At 38.2% G+C, this 20055-nt stretch overlaps 1 protein-coding gene across 3 annotated transcripts in view; it reads left to right on the forward strand.

Moving 5' to 3' along the window:
* The window catches only part of LOC136886382 (CXXC-type zinc finger protein 1), a 77754-nt gene extending 59735 nt beyond the window's left edge, over window positions 1–18019 (forward strand). For all 3 annotated transcript variants that reach the window (XM_067159147.2, XM_067159146.2, XM_068230715.1), the window contains exon 11: window positions 16536–18019. In XM_067159147.2, the coding sequence (XP_067015248.1) occupies window positions 16536–16739 (204 nt within the window). In that variant the 3' untranslated portion in view covers window positions 16740–18019. The remainder of the gene's footprint in view (window positions 1–16535) is intronic.
* Window positions 18020–20055: the final 2036 nt, after the last annotated feature.

The following is a 20055-nucleotide window of genomic DNA, read 5'->3' on the forward strand; positions in this document are numbered from 1 at the left end:
CCGCACATGCTTTTTGCACTCCAACTTTTTTTTTTTACGTTCTAAGTGTGTGATTGTTTTTGTTACACTACTTGACTCTAAAAATCCCTAAAGGATAAGTACAAACTTCCCGTACTTTCGTCTTCTCAGCTCTTTCACATCAAGAATGATGGCTCAGTTGGATTGGCAGAGAAAATGTTTTATTTTGAGAAAACGAGGTTACTTCCAGGTGCATGATTGAAATCAAGAAACTCACCAGATGGAGACAGAAATAATGCTCACAAGTTTCCTCTTTCTACTCGCACAGGATTGCCCTTATCTCTTACAGCAATATCTGCAGTTTGCTTGTTAAACTGCTGTAATTGCACACACAGTACAGGAACATACGGTAAACTTGTCAGTCAAGGAATGCACCCGATCGTTTCCCCTCTTGTCTGTTGGTTTCAAAAATGTTCTTATTAAAGTACAACCCCTATTTAACGTTTTTACAGGGAAGCACCTTTTCCAGAGATCTTTGCCTGTATTAACATAAATTGTACCAGCATATATTATTTAACAGTCACAGCAATAAAACTAGGAGATATCTACCCAACACACTGTACTATAGTTACGGTTTGTGCTTCATTTTGACAAATTTTTGTTGGTGAATGCAAAACTGCAACAGTTTAAGGTTCTTCTTATAATGTTATGTATGATTTTCCATAAAAGTCAGGAAAGCTACCAAATTTGCACAAAAACACATTAAAATCGGTACAAAACAGCAATCGGTTTATTTAAACATTTTTTGCGGAAGTTTTCCAAGCAGTAACTTACTCATTAGCATGTATTTTCTAATTCCAATAGTCTGAATACGCACATTCCGTTTCCTTGTTAAGAATTGTAATAGTATCAATCTGGAGGATTGTGGCAAACATTTCCATTTTCTTATTTCAGACGGTGTCACCTAACTTAGGTTTACGGTGCACGAATTATGAAAACATATTTCAAGCACCCTATAGAATAATGATAACATTTTAAATATAAATTTACACGAGAACAGCCTTCCTGAAATTTAACAAGATTCGAAAGTACATAACCTAACTTCTGAAATTAGTTATGCACACCACTGTATCTTGAGAAGGAGAAGTATCACATTCTTATTTTATTTCAGTACATAGTATTAAAATTAAGCAATCGTTTAGTTCAGCTTTAATTTCTAAAGAGTTAACAACTGCTGGCACTGCACTTATTGCGAAGACATATTATCCCGATGTTTGTTTACACAATTCAGAGACTCGGAGTTCAGAATTGTGAGGAGACCTCAGGCTCGCTCAAGATCGACTCGCTCACTCGTAGCGAGGAATCGATACGGAAGATGATCGATCGCATTCAATATATAAACGGTGGAGTTGAGTCGTATGCTGTATTTGGTGTGTTTGAATATTGATAATGGATACAAATTAATGCGCCTGAATTTGCCTGTAATAACGGATGAATCAGTAAAAGGATTTTCATTGTAACCAAAGGGTATTGCACAGATTAATATAGGAATTTTCGAAGATTATAATAACATTGTCATTAAAACGGGGGTTCTCTTTTACTACAGCGGTCGCGGTTGGATGTGCGTCTGAGTCCAACATCTCACTTTAGCTCTACCTGCTCTAATTTCCTCTTCTGCCTTGAATCACACTTAGCAAGCTTATGACGTCATTTTCATAGGTTCTTAATGTCCCATAACCAAAATAAATAGAAATAAATATGTGAGAATTTTTACATTTCCTTAACACTAAGTGCATGTTTTGCTCTATTGTGAATTACGTTAAATCGAATATAAAATAGCATTGCTCTTATGGAATAATTTTCAGGACTGAAAATTTCTTCCGTTAAATGCAGGTTTACGTTAAATCGAGGTCATGCAAAATCGGGGTTATACTGTATTTAGTATGTGCAAAAATGCAATGCTGCCACCTGACAACCATGCATTCCTTTACTCACAACATTTTAGATGGAATGCAATAATAAATGAAAGGAACAATATGCCCAATGTTTTGTTTACAGTGAAGGTTCAATATTCCCTCCTTCGCCTACTTCCATGCACAGTTCTCAATGGTGTATAGTAATGACCTTTGGACTCTGTTGAGGATGTGTGGTGCATCACGAATAATCTGGAAAACTGCCTCGATCTGTGGTACAATATCATCTGCTCTCTCTGTGGGGTTCGCATACGCTAAAGTCTTCACTTAACCCCACAAGAAGAAGTCCATGGGAGTTAAAATGTCCAAGCACGAAGCCCATTTAACTGGCCTACCATGGCGCACCAATGTCAAAGTGCTGCATGACACAGTGAGTGAAATGTGATGGAGAACCATTATGACAGCCACATGCACTGCCAAATACCCAGAGGAATATCTTCCAAATAATTCAAGCGGTCATTCTACCAAGAAACTATAGTATTCATCACCATTCATGTGAGGAGGAAGAACCTATGGCCCATGTAAATACAGTAAAACCTCGTTAATTCGAAGTCGTTGGGACTAAAAAATCGGACTTCGAATTACGTGATTTTGAATTAACCGCCAATTCGCAATTCAGAAGTACCAACCCGTGCTGCGTTACAATATATTCTAAGGCCCGTTACTGCATGCATTTAACCTTGATTCACAGTTTATACCTTTCAAATGCCATGAAAAAAGAACTATTTCCAAAATGTATCCAAGAAGGTGCATTTACAATGTTCAAATAATGCACTTGGATAAATCACTGACAAACATAACCTCACGCAACAAAAGAAAAAAAAATTGCACAATTCAAAGATGAGGATAAATTATGCCGGTTCCCCTGTGCAAATGCATTATTTTTTGGATTTCTTTACTGTTTGCATTTTTATTATAGATGCTTTGTACTGGCATGGAAAGTGCCCGACGCTCTTAACCCATTGAACCCTGCATATTTGTTGGATTGAAACTGCATTGGCGCTGGGATTATTTTGGAGGAAATATAGTGTCGATTCATGTCGTGAGAAATTTCTTACTTACAAGACCATTAAAGATTTAAATATACATGAAAACAAAAGGTTTTCATACCACAAACTGCGGAACAAGGAATACAGTAAAACATTTTATTTTATTAGCATCACGGGTCCGTACTCAGTCCGCCTGCTGAGCTGTAACACGGCCTTCTTTTTGCATTTCCTCTTCGATTTTCACATCTATTTATTCTTCAGGAGCATTGCTCACACTAGTACTAATATTACTACTAATTTCACTGAAAAAATACATTCCTAATCATCATTACTTCCTAAAAGGGGGTTATATATCGGTAAATATCAGTTCTATACTGGCAGCCATCTTGTTTACAAGCGAATCTCAAAGTCGAGAGATAGCCCACTTCAAACTAATATTACCAAGCACACTATCGATACATTTTAGCAAAGAGCATATAACATTGCAAAGAAAGAATCCCTACACAAATCACAAATGCAACCCACTCTGCCGTCTCTTGAGGAAAAGTTGAATTACGTTGTAAAATGAGACAACGGAACAGTTCCGTGGTCCGGCATTTGGTCCACCGAGACGAAGCACGGAACGGTTCCGTGGCTTGGGCCCAATGAGTTAAAACATTGTGGCTTATCGAAGTTTCCTATGACGAGGGGATGAAGTATCTCGCTTCCATGTGCATTGCAATGCACTACTATGACCCCCATCCCTCACAGTGTACGATTTCCCGGCTGGCAATTTCTCCTTTAAAACCATAAGACCATTTGGGCTCGCATTAAAATAAAGCAAAGCAGTTTCACCGGCAACGTCAATATTGTTCGGTGCCTACAAGTTTATTATATTTGCCACGGTTTTTCGTCAACTGTCGGCATCGCCAGTGTTCGCGGATTCTGTTTTTCCGTACACTGCATGTTGCGTGATATTACGGCGTTCCTTAAAAGGTTGAACACAAAAGAATTCCAATTTCATTCAACTTAGCAATCATGAAGCACACTGTAGACCCACCAAAGTGAGTGTAAGTGCGGAAAGCTACCCCTCCACGTTCCAGAACGCGTGTTCTATTATGACGCGGAGCGGATAAATTTTGAGTTGAAATTACTCTGTAACATACTATTGTTTTAAAATGTAAAGGCAGTTTCGAATTAAAAGTCTGAATTTCGGTAATGGGGCCGACATTGTACTTCGAATTACGAATTATCCGTATTTCGAATTAAACAATTGAAATAACATGCAAAACTGTATCTCATGTTTCCGGGAACGAGAGCTTCTTCGAATTAGGCGGGATTTTGAATTAACAGATTTCGAATTATCGAGGTTCTACTGTAGTCACCAACAGTGCTTTCCCAAATATTGAGACTAAACCGATGATGAAATGTGCACACTACTGTCAAACTGTTTTCGTCTGCCCAAAAATGCTGATTTCTGGAGTTAGCCATGCCTTCTCTCAAAAATGTAGCTTCATTCATGAAAAGGAGCAATGGCATGAAGTGTGGAATATTCCCATAACTGTTTGAAACCCACCTTACACATATTAGGCATTGTGAGTGATCCAGCAATGTTGGTTCTTGCACCAATTGATATCAATAAGAGATGCAATCGTTAGTCCTTCCATACCCTCTACACCATCCTATGAGAAGCGATAACATTCCTCGTGACAGATCTCGTATTGGTTGATGGATTATCATTTATTTCTTCTAAAGCAGGCTCTTCAAACTTTGGGTTCCATACAGCCAGTGCTCTGCCAGCGTCACGCATCTGAGGCTCGAAGCTCCCTCCTTCATGCAGTTGTCTTTCATTGGTCACAAAGGTTGAACGATAAGGTTGCAGAGATTAGGGTGCCATGTGACTTCTCTTCGGCTGCCATTTCCTGCACTGTAGGCTAGGTGCATATCAGCCATTTCTTCGCTGGTGTACCGAAATGGAGCCATTCTCACCAATTTCTGCCACAAACTTAGTAGCCAATGTGTGCAGAACAAACTAGACCCTATTTACTGAGGTTGGGAAGTGACTGCGAGAAATAAACTTGTGCGTTCGCACAGAGAAGTATCTCTGTCTCCATCTACCATACACCCTACTTCCCTTACTTTAAGCACAGCAGCAGGCAGTGACTTGCACTCTAACACAGCAAACGCAATGAGTTCATCAATTCAAATTGCTCGCCTGGAGGTAACAAAGTAAACTCATTTTCACGAGAAGAAAAATGTTCTCCGCCAATCCAATTCCACCATCATTCTTTACATAACACGAAGAACATCCCTGATTTTTTTGTCAGTATAATTAAGATATACACACACACACTCCCCATGGCTTAACAGCCCCCGAACGGTCATGGACTACCAAGCGACCACTGCTCAACTCGAAGGCCTGCAGATTACAAGGTGTCATGTGGTTGGCACGACGAATCCTAATAATCAAAAGTATGAAAGGTCCACGTATTCAATTCACTTCATATGTTGTATCCTATATTTTGTTATATAGTTTCCCCAATATAGGGACCCTAGTTCAATCAAAAAGAAGGACATTCCAGAAATAATTAATGAACAAGGGGAGTGTGTATGTGAAGATCTTCAAAAGGCAGAAGTATTCAGTTAGCAGTATGTAAAGATTGTTGGTTTCAAGGATAATGTCGAAATAGAGGAGGAGACTAAGGCCAAAGAAGTAATAAAATTTACATATGATAACAATGACATTTACAATAAGATACAAAAGTTGAAAACTAGAAAAGCAGCTGGAATTGATCAGATTTCTGGGGATATACTAAAGACAATGGGTTGGGATATAGTACCATATCTGAAGTACTTATTTGATTATTGTTTGGTCGGAGGAGCTATACCAGATGAATGGAGAGTTGCTATAGTAGGCCCTGTGTATAAAGGAAAGGGTGATAGACATAAAGCTGAAAATTACAGGCCAGTAAGTTTGACATGCATTGTATGTAAGCTTTGGGAAGGCATTCTTTCTGATTATATTAGACATGTTTGTGAAATTAATAACTGGTTCGATAGAAGGCAATTTGGTTTTAGGAAAGATTATTCCACTGAAGCTCAACTTGTAGGATTCCAGCAAGATATAGCAGATATCTTGGATTCTGGAGGTCAAATGGACTGTATCACGATTGACATGTCTAAAGCATTTGATAGGGTGGATCATGGGAGACTACTGGCAAAAATGAGTGCAATTGGACTAGACAAAAGAGTGACTGAATGGGTTGCTATATTTCTAGAAAATAGATCTCAGAGAGTTAGAGTAGGTGAAGCTTTGTCTGACCCTGTAATAGTTGAAAGGGGAGTTCCTCAGGGCAGTGTTATCGGACCTTTATGTTTTCTTATATATATAAATGATATGAGTAAAGGAGTGGAATCGGAGGCAAGGCTTTTTGCGGATGATGTTATTCTCTATAGAGTGATAAGTAAGTTACAAGATTGTGAGCAGCTGCAACGTGACCTCGAAAATGTTGTGAGATGGACAGCAGGCAATGGTATTACAAGATATTAGAATCATTCCGTATTGACGGTTTCGCCTGCAGGTTAATTCAGGCTTGGTTTCTCTCAAAATGTTTGCTCCTGCTCTCCTCCTGACCATTTTGATGTGATGGGTTTCCACTAGGATTTTGACAGCGATTTCAAACTATTTTGTCGTTTTTATAAACTAATAATTTGTAAACTATGAGGTCCACAACCTCACCATGTGCTACCATTATTCATTTCCATCTGCATCATTTGTTTTCTCATTCCCTTGTTTCTTAGGTTAACGCAGTTTTTTAGTATCAATTATTATTTCAAATTAACTCCTGTTTCACTGAATTTTGTTGCAATAAGTTGTTTTTTGCTCTGCATATTGATGTAAATATTGTATATTTGTGCTATTTTGTTTCCGTCTAGGCTCTCTTTTGTTTGTTTTTTCATTTGCGCTTTCATTATGTTTTTTACAATTTTTTCAACTCATATTATGTAAATTATTCCAACCCCCCTAATTTTTTCACTGAAGATGGCTCAAACGAGCCGAAACATGTCTGAACTTGTTTACTCCGTCTAATGACGGAATATATGATGTATTGAATAGGAGGATACTTTCATTTTTCGCCATTGTAAAGGCAATGGTATGTTGATAAACGGGGTTAAAAGTCAGGTTGTGAGTTTCACAAATAGGAAAAGTCCTCTCAGTTTTAATTACTGCGTTGATGGGGTGAAAGTTCCTTTTGGGGATCATTGTAAGTATCTAGGTGTTAATATAAGGAAAGATCTTCATTGGGGTAATCACATAAATGGGATTGTAAATAAAGGGTACCGATCTCTGCACATGGTTATGAGGGTGTTGAGGGGTTGTAGTAAGGATGTAAAGGAGAGGGCATATAAGTCTCTGGTAAGACCCCAACTAGAGTATGGTTCCAGTGTATGGGACCCTCACCAGGATTACCTGATTCAAGAACTGGATAGTTGTTGTACAAGCCCCAGTTTAGGTTTTGCAATTATCAGTTGATCAACATCAACCTTGTGCGAGACTCAGTGTGCTTATGGACATGTTTTCAGTTTCTGTGATAAATCTTAGGACATACCATGTATTTTCAATTTTATATTTGATGATTGCTTTTGTTATATTTGATATTATTTCTATGACCTCATATGTTAAAGGGGTCGAAACTAGACCCACAATGAATAAAGTATAGATACTGTTGATATATCTTCATTTCTGCTCGTTACACCGGTTTAGGTAATCAAATTATACCATTGAAACACCAGCTTCTCCACACACATCCATTTATTATGAGCTGTTCACTACAACTGACTTTCACACACAGGAAGCAAATTCAGATGTTCAAAGAACAAAAGCAAACAAAGATAAACTACTCCACTCAATTATGTGAGTTACCGACACATAACCTCAATGTTGTATTCCTTAAAACTATATACACATGACATTTTACTTTTATGAGAAAACCACACTTCCAACACCCCCCTTTCCTCAAAAAAATAAAAAAAAACTACATTTCAATCAACTGTCCTCTCATTGCAAACCTATAAGCTTATACAAACTCTTAAGCTTGTTGCCAGATAAATTCTTTGTGAACAAGTTTGCAGCGTTTCTCTCTGATGCTACATATACAAACTCAATGACCCCCTTTTCTACTCGCTCTCTACATACATGGTACATGATGTCAATATGTTTTGACCTTTCACTCACAATATCGTTTTTACTCAATTTAATTGCTGCTGCGTTGTCAGCAAAAACTTTACAAGGTATATCCATAAAGCTTTTCAGCCCTGGCTCTGATAGCAAATCTTTCATCCAAGTTACTTCTCGAGATACCTCTGCCATTGCCATGTATTCAGCGTCCATGGTAGATATAGCAATACAACTCTGTTTCTTACTATACCATGATACTGCTCCCCCTGCCACTGTGGTTACATACCCAAGTATCTCCTCCCCAATCTGCATCACAGAACACTTGTACTGACTCCTCACAATTTTTGAAACACAACTTTAAATCTCTAGTACCACATAGATATCTCATGATATGCTTCACTTCTTTCCAATCTTTAATCTTAGGTTTTTGACAATTTTGACTAACTTTACTTACCGCAAATGCAATGTCAGGTCTAGTATTATTTGACAATATAGCAAACTTCCTAATGCAGTGCGATAAATGGTACAATCAAATTCCTGCTCATCATTTTCATTTGCTGAATACCCACTGCTTTCTCACCTGCAAATCCTGCTTTGAAACCTTTGCTGGTTAACTTACCAACGGATATAAAATTTGCACCAAAGTTTGGTACATACAACTCGTCTGTAAATGTAATTGTCCAGCCTGTTGACATTTTTACTTTCACCTTACCTATACCTTTGATATCCAGCTTCCTGTTATCTCCTATTTCTACATTCCCGGTTACATTTGTTAACATGTCTGTAAACATCTCCTTTGTTGACACATATGATGGGACGCACCTGAATCGAACAGCCAATCTCTAATTTTCTCAGTTCCTACAGAAACTACCATGCTCATTGCTTTATCTATTACATGTATAATTTCTGAGCTTACCAGTTTTCCACTCACATTCACTGATTTACTCTCCTGTGATGATTCGTCACTCTTCATTGTTGGACATACTTTTGAATAATGTCTTGACTTACCACAATTGAAGCACTTTTGGGTACTGCGACAATATTTAGATACATGTCCCTGTTTACCGCAATTGTTGCAACTATATTTTCCTCGTCCCACGTCTTCTTTCTTGATATCTCGCTTCTGTTGAACAACCATGGCTTGAGCTTCATCCTACTCGCGTTTTCCAGTGTCGTAAGCCTTTCCTCCATTTTGCTGAAGTTTCATTCTGCTTTCCTCCGGGAGTAATCTCGCCTTCACCTTCAAGGTGGTCAGTTTTGCCAAATCAGCTTCCAAGGAAAGTATACAAACTGCATATTCCTCTGTAAGATTTCCGATGATCATTCCTGCAACTTGTTGATCTGTGAACTCGTATCCGGCTTTACTCGTTCTCCTCCACAGTTGATTTATTTTTGCAAAGTATTCTTGAACACTCATGTCCCTGGGCTTCACAAAATGAGTTAAATATTTCAGGGTCATAGCACCATTCACTAGCCCTCCGTCATTACATAACTCGTCCAGTTTTTCCCATGCCTTTTTCGCTGATTCAATATATGCAATGTCACTTTCAAAATCTTCTCCCACATATTTGAAAATAACCGCTAACGCGATCTCATTGTTTCACGCTCGTCTCGTTTCTGTCTGAGGCAGTTAACAACGTAGCATATCCTCATACCCTATTACTGATTCCCATACATCTTTCAACAACAGCTCTTGTTTCACCTTCAATGCCCACGAAAAATAGTTCTCCAATGTAAGCTTAGCCACATTTCTATTCAGTATTTCTTCACCGGTCCACGAGGTCGCCATTTTCCCCGTCTTTAATGTCACACCTTGCTTCGTCCGACGTTAATTCTCGTTACTCCATTTCCACTTATATTGTCCGAAATTTACTGCAGCGTTTTGGTGCTCTGGAGCTCTGGGGCCATAACCTGTTGATATATCTTCATTTCTGCTCGTTACACCGGTTTAGGTAATCAAATTATACCATTGAAACACCAGTTTCTCCACACATTAATTTATTACGAGCTGTTCACTACAACTGACTTTCACACACAGGAAGCAAATTCAGATGTTCAAAGAACAAAAGCAAACGAAGATAAACCACTCCACTGAATTATGTGAGTTACCGACACATAACCTCAATGTTGTATTCCTTAAAACTATATACACATGACATTTTATTTTTATGAGAAAACCACACTTCCAACATGTTGATATATCTTAATTTCTGCTCGTTACATTGGTGTTGGTAATCAAATTATACCACTGAAACACCAGCTTCTTCACACACATCCATTTATTACGAGCTGTTAACTACAACTGACTTTCACTGTACAAGCCCCAGTTTAGGTTTTGCAATTATCAGTTGATCAACATCAACCTTGTGGGAGACTCAGTGTGCTTATGGACATGTTTTCAGTTTCTGTGATAAATCTTAGGACATACCATGTATTTTCAATTTTATATTTGATGATTGCTTTTGTTATATTTGATATTATTTCTATTATGGCATCTATGGCCGAGGATGACCTCATATGTTAAAGGGGTCGAAACTAGACCCACAATGAATAAAGTATAGATACAACATATAAAGTGTATAGAATAGGTTGACATTTCATACTTTTTGATTGTGATCAATTGTCAATACGGATCCAGAATTACTTATGACGACAAATCCTCTTGGCAGTTATCTTGGCTTTTTAGACCGAGGACGTATCTCACCGTGAGATAGCTCCTCATCTGTAATCACATTCGCTGAGTGGACCTTATACCAAATCCAGGTAAAAATCTGTGCCCTGGCCAGGAAACGAACCTGGGACCTCCGAATAAGAGTCAGCTATGCCATCGGGCTGGCTATAATGTAGATATTGAACCCGGGATCTCCGGGTAAGAGGCAGCTACGCCGTTGGGCTGGCTATAATGTAGATATTGAATCCGGCACCTCTGGGTAAGAGGCAGCTACGCCGTTGGGCTGGCTATAATGTAGATATTGAATCCGGCACCTCTGGGTAAGAGGCAGCTACGCCGTTGGGCTGGCTATAATGTAGATATTGAACCCGGGACTTCCGGGTAAGAGGCAGCTACGCCGTCGGGCTGGCTATAATGTAGATATTGAACCCTGGACCTGTGGGTAAGAGGGAGCTACGCCGTGGGGCTGGCTATAATGTAGGTACACTCTGTAGGTATATGCTGCAAGAGATGGAAGAAATCTTGGGAAAGGTTGGTTGCAAACTGTAACAGATCATGTCTATAACATGATGATACTGATGTTGGTGGAGAAGGAAAAGAACATCCATAAAGATGTGACAGCTCCATTACAGCATTTTGTATGTTTTTAGCTCTCTGATTTTATTGTATTAGTATGAGTATGGAAAAAAACAAACAAGTGTCAAGTCAGGGTGTAACAACAAGGTATGACCAGAACACATTCCTCACACATAAAAGAAGAAAATATGTTAAACAGGGTGGTCAGAAACAACGTGAACCAGGTATATGAGTGTTAATGGGTTGGTCATGCTGGTAAATAATTTGATATCTTGCACCATTATCATTTTATCAGCTGCTGAAGAAATTGAAAATTTATCAAACATCTCCCTTGATAAATTATTCCAGTCACTAATTCCTTGTCCTGTAAATGATTATTCACCCCAATTTTATCCTCTTGAATTCCAGCTTCATCTTCATATTATTATCTTTCATACATTTAAAAACACCACTCAAGTATATTCATCTATCAATCTCATTCCACACCATTTTTCCACTGACAGCTCGGAACATCCTGCTTATTACAATTTACGAACATCATATAGATACTTATTGATACAGTTTAAATTAAGAACTAGGGTTAGGTTTTAATGGTCCATCCAATCAATACACTTCACTTTACAAGTCGTCGTCATCATCATCGGTTTGCCCTTCCAGCGAGTCGGGTAAGGTGTTTGAAAACTAGTGTCTTCCAAAGTTGCCAATTCAAAAACATTTCATTGTGCAAGACAAATTCCCAATTCCATCCTCTTCTCTCCACGTCTTCTCTCAGTTGGTCCATCCATCTTCTTCTTGGTCTTCCAGCCGGTCTTCTACCTGTTATTCTCTTTTCCAAAGAAGCACATGGTAACCTTGTGCTGCTATTCATTCGTTTAACATGCCCAAACCATTTAAGTCTAGAGGACCTAAGTCTTTCCTCCATCGATTCATTTAGACCTAGGTGATCAAGTCGGGTCTTTTGGAGGACAGTTCTAAGAAATTTCATTTCACAGGTTTGAATCCTACTACAATCCTTTGATGTTAGTGTGCAGGTTTCCAGAGAATATGTGAGGATGGGGATGAAATATGACTTGTACAGGGTCATTTTTGTTCTTTGTGGGACCTCATCCCATAGTAGGTGTCTAACGATACTGTAAAAGTTGGAGCCTTTGGTTACTCTGTTATTTCTATACTTTGGAACATGTTTCGTCTCATTTGAGACTTCTTCAGCCATAACGTCTCGTAGCAGATTACAAAGCTCATTGTTGCTGTCTAATAATTTAAAAATGGAAGAACCCATCTCTTTTAAGAACTCTTTTGAGAATACACTAAACATAAAATATACACATTATTTACATAAAAATGTCCATCAATTCTTGCAAAATAAAATTTATCTTCAGTGTTAAAATTTGAATGACATTTCTTGAAAATATGACATGCCAGTCATAACGTCTCGTAACATATTACAATGCTCATTGTTGCTGTCTAATAATTAAAAAATGAAAGAACCCATGTCCTTTATGAACTGTTTGAGAATATACTAAAGACAAAATACACACACTATTTACATAAAATTGTTCATCACTTCTTGCAAAAAAGAAATTTCTTCAGTGTTAAAATTTGAATGACATTGCTTGAAAATATGACATGCAGTGTTAGTAACTTCAGTGTACTGACTGAGGGAAATTTGAATTCTGGCCTCGGAATAGGAAAATGGAACCAAATCCACATCAGAATATTTGAAAGCTTTAATTCATACGGAAATTCCTTTCAAAAATTAAGCTATTTCTGATAGAAGGAATCTAATGCTTCTGAGATAGCCTGTCGAATGGCAAAGATCTGCACGGTACGACCACCATATTGGTAGTTTAATTCTTAAGAATATTCCTTAAAAAAAAAAAAAAAAAGTCAGGAAAGAAAGAGATATATAAAATTAATGTGTTTGAAACCCTTGGAAATTTAAGAAATAATTTTCTGTCACAAACACATGACCTAAAAGCTTACCATCAGAGTTGGTGAAACTCTCTATAGCTGGTTCACATCTGAGCCTCGCTCTGATTTGCTTCTCACCACGCTAATGCATGTGTTATAATTATGTTTCCTCTCGTCCAGCAGAACTTGGCTGGGGGGAACAGTGCTGTTAGTAGGGGAAGGGGAAATAGCTCGGCCTATATGTAGAACGGGTGGGTATGATGTTTGTTTTAGAGGAGGTAACTTCATAATTTTAATTTTTCGTGATGATAAAAGCAATGTATCTGTTCGTATAACGGAACTTTGTTCTCTAGTATGTGATTCAAATTTTTGTTTGCGTTGATACTCTGGTCCAAGCGTACATAAATATTTTTGTAATTGTTCATCAGGTTCCCTTTGCTCGCTTTTTTTAAAATGGTCAAGTATACTGGTGACCAGTATCTCCCATATGGACACTCATAGCAGAATACTTCTTGTGTTTATTGGCATTGAAGTGTTTGAGATATCTAGTTTGAAAACTCCTACCTGTTTGCCCCATGTTGATCGCAGTTAAGTTTATAGATTTCACTTGTAAAGTGAAGTGTATTGATTGGGTGGACTTTTAAACCTAACCCTAGTTCTTAACTTATCATGCTTAGTCGAGCAGCTCGTCTCCTTACTCCCAAGTCTTTCCAGCACAAAATTTGCAACATTTTAACACTACTTGTTTCTCAGAAGTCACCCAAAACAAATTGTGCTGCTTTCTTTTGGAACTTTTCCAGTTCTTTAATCAGGTAATCCTGGTGAGGTTCCCATACACTGGGGTCTTACGTGTTACTTATATGCCTTCTAGATGTTTTGATTTGGTCATTCTAGCAACTGAATGGCAGTAGGGCTGGTATGTGTTAAAATTGTACATACAGCTGACCTTCATTGGGAGTGTGCCTGCTAGGTGCTGCACCACCTCAGGATGAGGACACGAGTTTACTTTACTTATTGGTATTTAAAACAAGTTATAATTAGTTGCTGTATGGCAAGAAAGAATACATGGAAGTCTTCCTTTTTTTAAAAGTTTTGGTTATCAAATAGCTTCCATGATTCAGATCTCTTATTGAGAAAGTAGTTACGGGATTATGCACAGATTTATGAGTTCTTCAGAGTTGTAAGTTTCATTTGATTTGGTGTTTATTTTTAAATATAAGAAAAATATATAATTGATCCACCTTAGTCAATACACAAAGGTGTCTCAATAAACAGTGAACTAAAAATGCTGGCACAAGGGTCCTATAGCACTGTATAACTGCATGAAAGGCGAACAGCAGCTGACTAAAGAAAACAGTGGGTACAGCCAGCAGCACAATGGTGCAACATGGTGGTCAAGATCAATGAAGGCATAAATTCACCCAAAAAAAAAAAATTGAATACAAGGGACTCAATCAATGCCTCCTGTACTTCTGTCAACATGTTGGGTTTCTTTTTTTCCTTCCGTTTTTATACCATGTCTCTAGTCTTTTACATCTTTATCTTTTCGTAATTCAGAGAATGAATTGTACATGTGAGAGTTATTAAACCTGCAACTTATATGGCCAGTCCTGTTGCAGTAGCACTTTCTGAGCCAGTGAGGAAAGTAACGGCAAACTTCCTTACTCGTCATGCCCTGTTCTCTTCATTATGGTGCTCCCATTAATTTTTGCAGTTTCCCTCAAGCATATTTTCATAAGTGGCAATTGAGGGACTCTTTATCACAGCATATTTGTTCATCTACATTTAACCTGTAGAGAGCCAGACAACGATATATCGTCATTTCGTATATACACGTAAAGTGCCAACCACGATATATCGTTGTTTGGATAGCACGCAGTTCTATACGAGGTAGTACAAGGGCCGTCAGATTGCAACATCTTATGTGTCGAGTCCACAGATAATTGTCATTAGATTTTAACTACGCCGCTAGATAGTGCGTAAATTCAGTCGCTATCATGCATTGAATTTCTAAAGTCCGTGTTCATCTATGACGTATGATCGCCATGCCGCGTGGGTAAAATGGTGACTAGCGGGAGAAGTTATTTTGTTAACGATGACAAACTGGCTGTATATCTTAATACTTTTTAGTGAAGAAGAGGATGATGAAGACTCTGATGAGGAATTCATTCCTCCAACAAGTGAGGAAGGGTAAAGTGAAAGTGTTATTGGGACTGATAACGGCGAGTTTTCTGTAAACACTCAACCACGTGCTCATTGTCCGAATGTAAACATTGAAAGTGGAAATGACCGTCTGAGTGAGAGTACTGATGATGATGACAGCTGTAACAATATCCAACAGCAACAATTTTCTGTTTTTCGTGAAATTCAATTAGGTCAGGATGCAAAATACCAACTCTAGCCTGATTATTATGATATTCCTAGCCCGAGACACGCCCCTTCATCAGACGCAAACTTATAGCGTATTTTAATTTTATTTTTCGCGGCTCAATTATTGATTCTCATAACTACAGAGACAAGCAGATATGAGAAATCATGTCTTGTCACCATATGCCAGAGCACAGCAGCGGCGCTCGGTTACATTGCCTGAAATGAAGGCTCTCATTGCTGTTTTGTTGGAAATGGGTATAACTACAAGGCCGAGCATATTTTCTTATTGGGTCAAAAACTCCCGTTATATTCCATGGTTTGGAAATATGTTCTCATGAAACAGATTCCAATTGATGTTGGGATTCTTTCATCTTGTGAACAATGATAATGTATCATCATCTGGTCACTGTGACTACAACACATGTGTCAGGTTTAATCATATTGTTGAACATGCCAATTGTATATCATGATACCATTGTACATAACTCTTAAACTATTGAAGATATAAATGTAAAACTTTACATGTTTATTCATCTAAAATAGGACATTTCAAAGAAGTCACCAGTATTTACCGTTGAGTTGAATTTTCTGGGGGGTTTTTCTTGTGATTTTTAATTTTTGGTGCTTTGAAATTGTTTGGAAAATATTTTTTTTCAAAATACCCAAGAGCATTTTAGTGCTGTAATTTAGTTCAGTACTAAGAATGTCTTCTGGTTAACATTTTATAAAAATTTCAAGTCATAGTTATAATATTTGTGAACTATATAGTCCAGAGAATGAGAACCTGCAAAATGCTCTAAATCTGTCTGGCACTCTTGGCATTCTATGAGAAACCGGGCCTGGCACTAAGAGGGTTAAGAATTGTACAATACTTTTTAGTTTTGGTTCTTTATTTTGCTAATAATATATGTGGGCTTTCTTGTAACTAGTGGCTGAAGATTGACGAGCTGATCGAGCAGGAACGGCAGATCCGCAGCCTCATGACCAACCGAGCGGGTGTGTTGGCCCTGATGTTGCACTCCACTTACAACCACGACCTCATGGAACAAATGACCTCAGCACAAGATCAGCAACAGATGGCAGCAATGGAGGAAGAGATGCAGCGACAGTATCAACAGACTGAAGTGAAGTGAAATGAAATGACTTCAGCAAGTTTTTGTTGAATCTTGAATGATCTCACTAAACTAATTGTCTCAGCTTAGCACAGCAGTAGTTTGCTAAGCTAAAGAAAGATGCAGTGATAACTGATAGCAGTTTTAAGTGTATCCTTTAAATGGGGATTATGCAGATGTAAGATATGATTACAGTTGGATGGAAAGGTAAATGAATGTCATGGCTGTTGAAGCATTGGAGATTTGGAGTGTTTCACTTCTTGTACAGTACTGAAATTGGATTAATTACATATAGAAGATTTTTGAAAAACCTGCTTCACTGTCTTAAGTCTTTGCATTCCAGTTATATTTCCACGTGTATTCCCTGCAGGTCTAATTTAAACTAAGGTGAATATGTGGGGAACACAAATATTTATTTTACAGTATTAACACTTTGAAGGTAAGCCTGTACACAATTTTATATCATTGTCAATCAGTCAACAATACTCCTAGCAATATTTATTCATTGTATGGTACCTTTGGAAGCCTTTGTTGGGATGGGTTGGAAGCACTCATTAGGATGATTGATGATGGATTGTCCTTGCACCTGAAAAAACTGCTATGGGAAATATTTCAGCTTAAAATTTTGGCTGGTAATGTTTTTTCATCTGAGTCTTCCACATCTTTCTGCTGCAGAACATAAGATGGAATGGAAGATAAAGGCATAGGATGATCTTCTATGTACATGCTAGGTGGAAGACGATGATGGCATCTCAAAGCACAGCTTAGATTTTCCCTTCATTAAAAAATAAAATAAAATAAAATACTTGGTTGCGAACATTTACTCGACAAATGTTCAAATGTTTTGGTCCCTTAAAATGTGAAATCACAGCTTGCCTCCCCATACTTCCAAAAGGTGTTCCTAATATAGTCATGGAAGATCTGATAAGGAAAATATTAGTTATAAACAAAGTGGGAAAAAAAAAAAAAAAGCTAGGAAGTTTGCCAGTCTGCCCATTTTCATAAAGTTTATCCCTACTCATAGCTATGGCACACAAGCTGCTCTTTTGCTCATGATCACCCCCTAAAGAATGAAGCTTCCTAAATGTTACCAATATAGCATTGTACCAACGGAAAAAGTCTGCTCTCCTGAAGCACCTCCAGATTCATTGAAAAATGCTTCATAAGTTCTGAATCATCAATAATGCACTTGCTGTGACTGTGGCATTCCATCTGTTTTCCTCTCATTATGTTAACTGCTGTAACGTACTCTTTGTTTCATTTTGCCAGTTGAAGTTGTAAATAAAATAATTCTAGCCCTATGTTATTTGTGGATTTTTCTTTCTCCACACCTGCCTGTGCTGCAGATCCTCTTTGATACTACCAGACAATCTTAGATTACCGTACTTCCAATCTGTTACAGTTCACATGTTCTATATATTGTTAAGAAAAATAGTCCAAACAGCACTACCAATGCACAAGAGTTGCATGGTGCAGTCTAACTCAGTGTGGTAAAACTGTTTTCTAGGTTTGGGCCAGATTTTTTTTCCTAAGAGCACATTGAGGGCCAATCTTATATTTTTACATCAGATTATTATTAATTGACTAGTTACTAACAATGTAAGGCAAGCAAGAATGGGTACCAATATAGCTGGGAATGTGTGGGATCTAGTTAATGTAGCACAGGATAAGTTTAAGCAAGCAGAAATTATCAGTGGGATACTGTGTATGAGGGATAGTGACTGCAAAGTGACCGGGGATTTAAATGAGACTATAGAGTGGGTATGTAGGAAACTGGGAGTGAGATTTGTAGATCCTAATGGTTGGGTAGGATATAGATTTCCACTCAGATGACCTTCACATGAATTGCAATAATACTTATAAGTTAGGAGGTTTGTTTAGAATGGTTATAAGGAGGTATGTTCAGGGAAACAGGGTGGGCTATGGAGCGGTGATGAGAGTACAGGAAACCAGAAGTCGAGTAAAGGTGACGAAAGTTGATAGTGGTAAACTGTTCATGAACGGAAAGGAATAGAATTAAGCAATTTACTGTACAGTAGTACCTCGATGCACCGTTCTCGGAACTGTTGTTTTCCCATATTCATCATTCAGTTTATTCGGTCCCAAAAATATGCCATATATATCTTGTAATATAAACCTATGTTAAAAGTTCCCCGCATCTATCATCAAAAAAAGTATTCGTCTTCTGCCACAATTTTCCCCCATTGATCGATCGTATGTAAAAAAAAATATACACAAAAGGTTGTTGAATTAAAAGTGACAGCGCACTACTCTAGCATAGAACAGCAGCAACCTGGTACGCGAGAATGTACAAGCGATTTAGAGTTGCTAGCCTTGAACAGGGATCTTGTAAGCTGGAGTGCTGTGTGCAGATTATTCACGTGCAACCTCGCTACGAGTCTCGTGGCACCAATGCTTCGCTGCGACCCACTAACGGATCCGTAGAAGTATTCTTATTTACAGGAATTAAAACAGAGGAACTGTAAAAACTCAGATTTGCCACCATTTTCTGTGTTGTTATTGGCCAACTAGGGCTGCCACCTTCGTTGAAAATGACTAATAAATTATAAAATTAACTAAATCGCGCAGCTTAAAATAATCGTGGCGTGCGCTGGGTACTTCTTAATTAGTCTCAGGGTAATTAATCGTGTTGTATCTTGTGGAGTGTGTGGGATGCTGGATGCTTGTTGACCGTTTTGTTGCCCCCTGCCCTATTGTCCTGTTACAAGCCAGCCAGACCAATAATCTTTGCGCTAGCCTGATCTTGTAACTAGTTAATTTGGCAGCGCCACTGTAACATCGAGATGTGCCATGTTGGATCTCTAACCTATTGTCCACGAAGGGTCTACGGAATTTTTAGCAAAATACAGGTTATCGCCGTAATATCCACGTATAAGTATTTATTTATTTTCCACCTAGTCGATACAATGATTGCTTAAGGCAATTTAATGGTTGAAAGTGGTACATGTTTCGTATATTATCAACATCTTCAGCCACATATACTCCGTACGGCTCTACTTCTAAATTGACGTTTTAGCAGATTTTAGCTCTGTCTGGTGGTTATGCGCTGAAGCATAGACATCCAACCAATCCCAAGCTGCCATTCATATCGATTTATATCGGCAGAGCACGATCTCGAAACCTAGTTGCCAACTCTAATATTTACATTCACCACGTGGTTAATCTATCTCGCTCAGCGTGTATGATATTCGGTACGGTTCGCGATCTTTTGCATTTTCCTTCAATATTTAGTGTGTTTTTCGTATTGTTGGAGGTTTCCAGTGACTCTGAGATCAGTAGAGTGTTCCCTTTGTAGGCCATAACCTCCTTTCTGCGC

The sequence above is a fragment of the Anabrus simplex genome, chromosome X (assembly GCF_040414725.1).
Source record: "Anabrus simplex isolate iqAnaSimp1 chromosome X, ASM4041472v1, whole genome shotgun sequence".
NCBI classification, from domain to species: Eukaryota; Metazoa; Arthropoda; class Insecta; order Orthoptera; family Tettigoniidae; genus Anabrus; species Anabrus simplex.